A 772-nucleotide genomic window follows, 5' to 3' on the forward strand; every position below is an offset into this window, starting at 1 on the left:
ATTCCAAGGACTCTAAATTATTCAGAAATACTAGCTGACAAGTGGTAAGCAAAGTTGATGGGTTCAAAAGTACCCCATGAGAGACAGGAGACCAAAGCCAGGATCGTTACAAAACAGCCCAGATTCAAACACTGGTGGCTTCTCTCCAGCCCAGGATACCAGGTGGAGCTTCTCCCACATCCCTAGGTAGGTGGCTTCTTAAGAGCCAGAGGTCCAGGTGATAGTCTTAGCATATTTTTTAGCCAAAATGTGATTATTGGAATGATTTCCCACTCGCCTTGATTCGGGGTGCTTTTAGTGCTGCTTCCTTACAAAGAAGCAACCTTCTGTAAGCCTTGCTTTCCCTCCTGTAGGCTGGCAAAGGACAGTGGGGCAGCCAACCCACACAACCGCTGTTTGTGCATGGCTAAAGATGGTGATGATTTTATAGCATCCTGGGCACTTCACACCCATGAGGTAGGAATTGGGGCTCTGTACCAGGCCCTTCTTCTTGGGCTTCCTCTTTTCTTCCAGGGATGGGTGGAGGAGGTCCTTCACAAGGGGCATGTTCTTGTGGGGAGGTCGTTACCACCAGAAAGGCCATATTTTTCTTCCAGGCTTCCTTAATGGGTCAGGGAGTCCCACTTCAATCTCAATTGTATATAGTGATCCTAGATCTGATTACGACTCTTGCATTAAGTTTTAAATCAACAGTGAGTAGGTGAATTCACTCCAGCTGACATGACAAGAATACAGCTGCCTGAAAATGACTATAAGATGACAATTTTAGGGT

The 772-nt window shown here is 46.2% G+C and overlaps 1 protein-coding gene across 1 annotated transcript; it reads right to left on the reverse strand.

Moving 5' to 3' along the window:
* Positions 1-294: 294 nt before the first annotated feature.
* Positions 295-546, reverse strand: LOC123862249 (small ribosomal subunit protein eS27-like). The gene has a single exon (XM_045901841.1). The coding sequence runs from the start codon at positions 544-546 to the stop codon at positions 295-297; it is 252 nt and encodes an 83-aa protein (XP_045757797.1).
* Between the last annotated feature and the right edge of the window lie 226 nt (positions 547-772).

Source organism: Mirounga angustirostris, unplaced genomic scaffold (genome assembly GCF_029215605.1).
Source record: "Mirounga angustirostris isolate CCGP_5_RB_7025 unplaced genomic scaffold, mMirAng1.0.hap1 SCAF_9, whole genome shotgun sequence".
NCBI classification, from domain to species: domain Eukaryota; kingdom Metazoa; phylum Chordata; class Mammalia; order Carnivora; family Phocidae; genus Mirounga; species Mirounga angustirostris.

Bases quoted from the DNA above. Each gene is read 5' to 3' on its own strand.
- LOC123862249 (XM_045901841.1), bottom strand. From the start codon at position 546: ATGCCCCTTGTGAAGGACCTCCTCCACCCATCCCTGGAAGAAAAGAGG.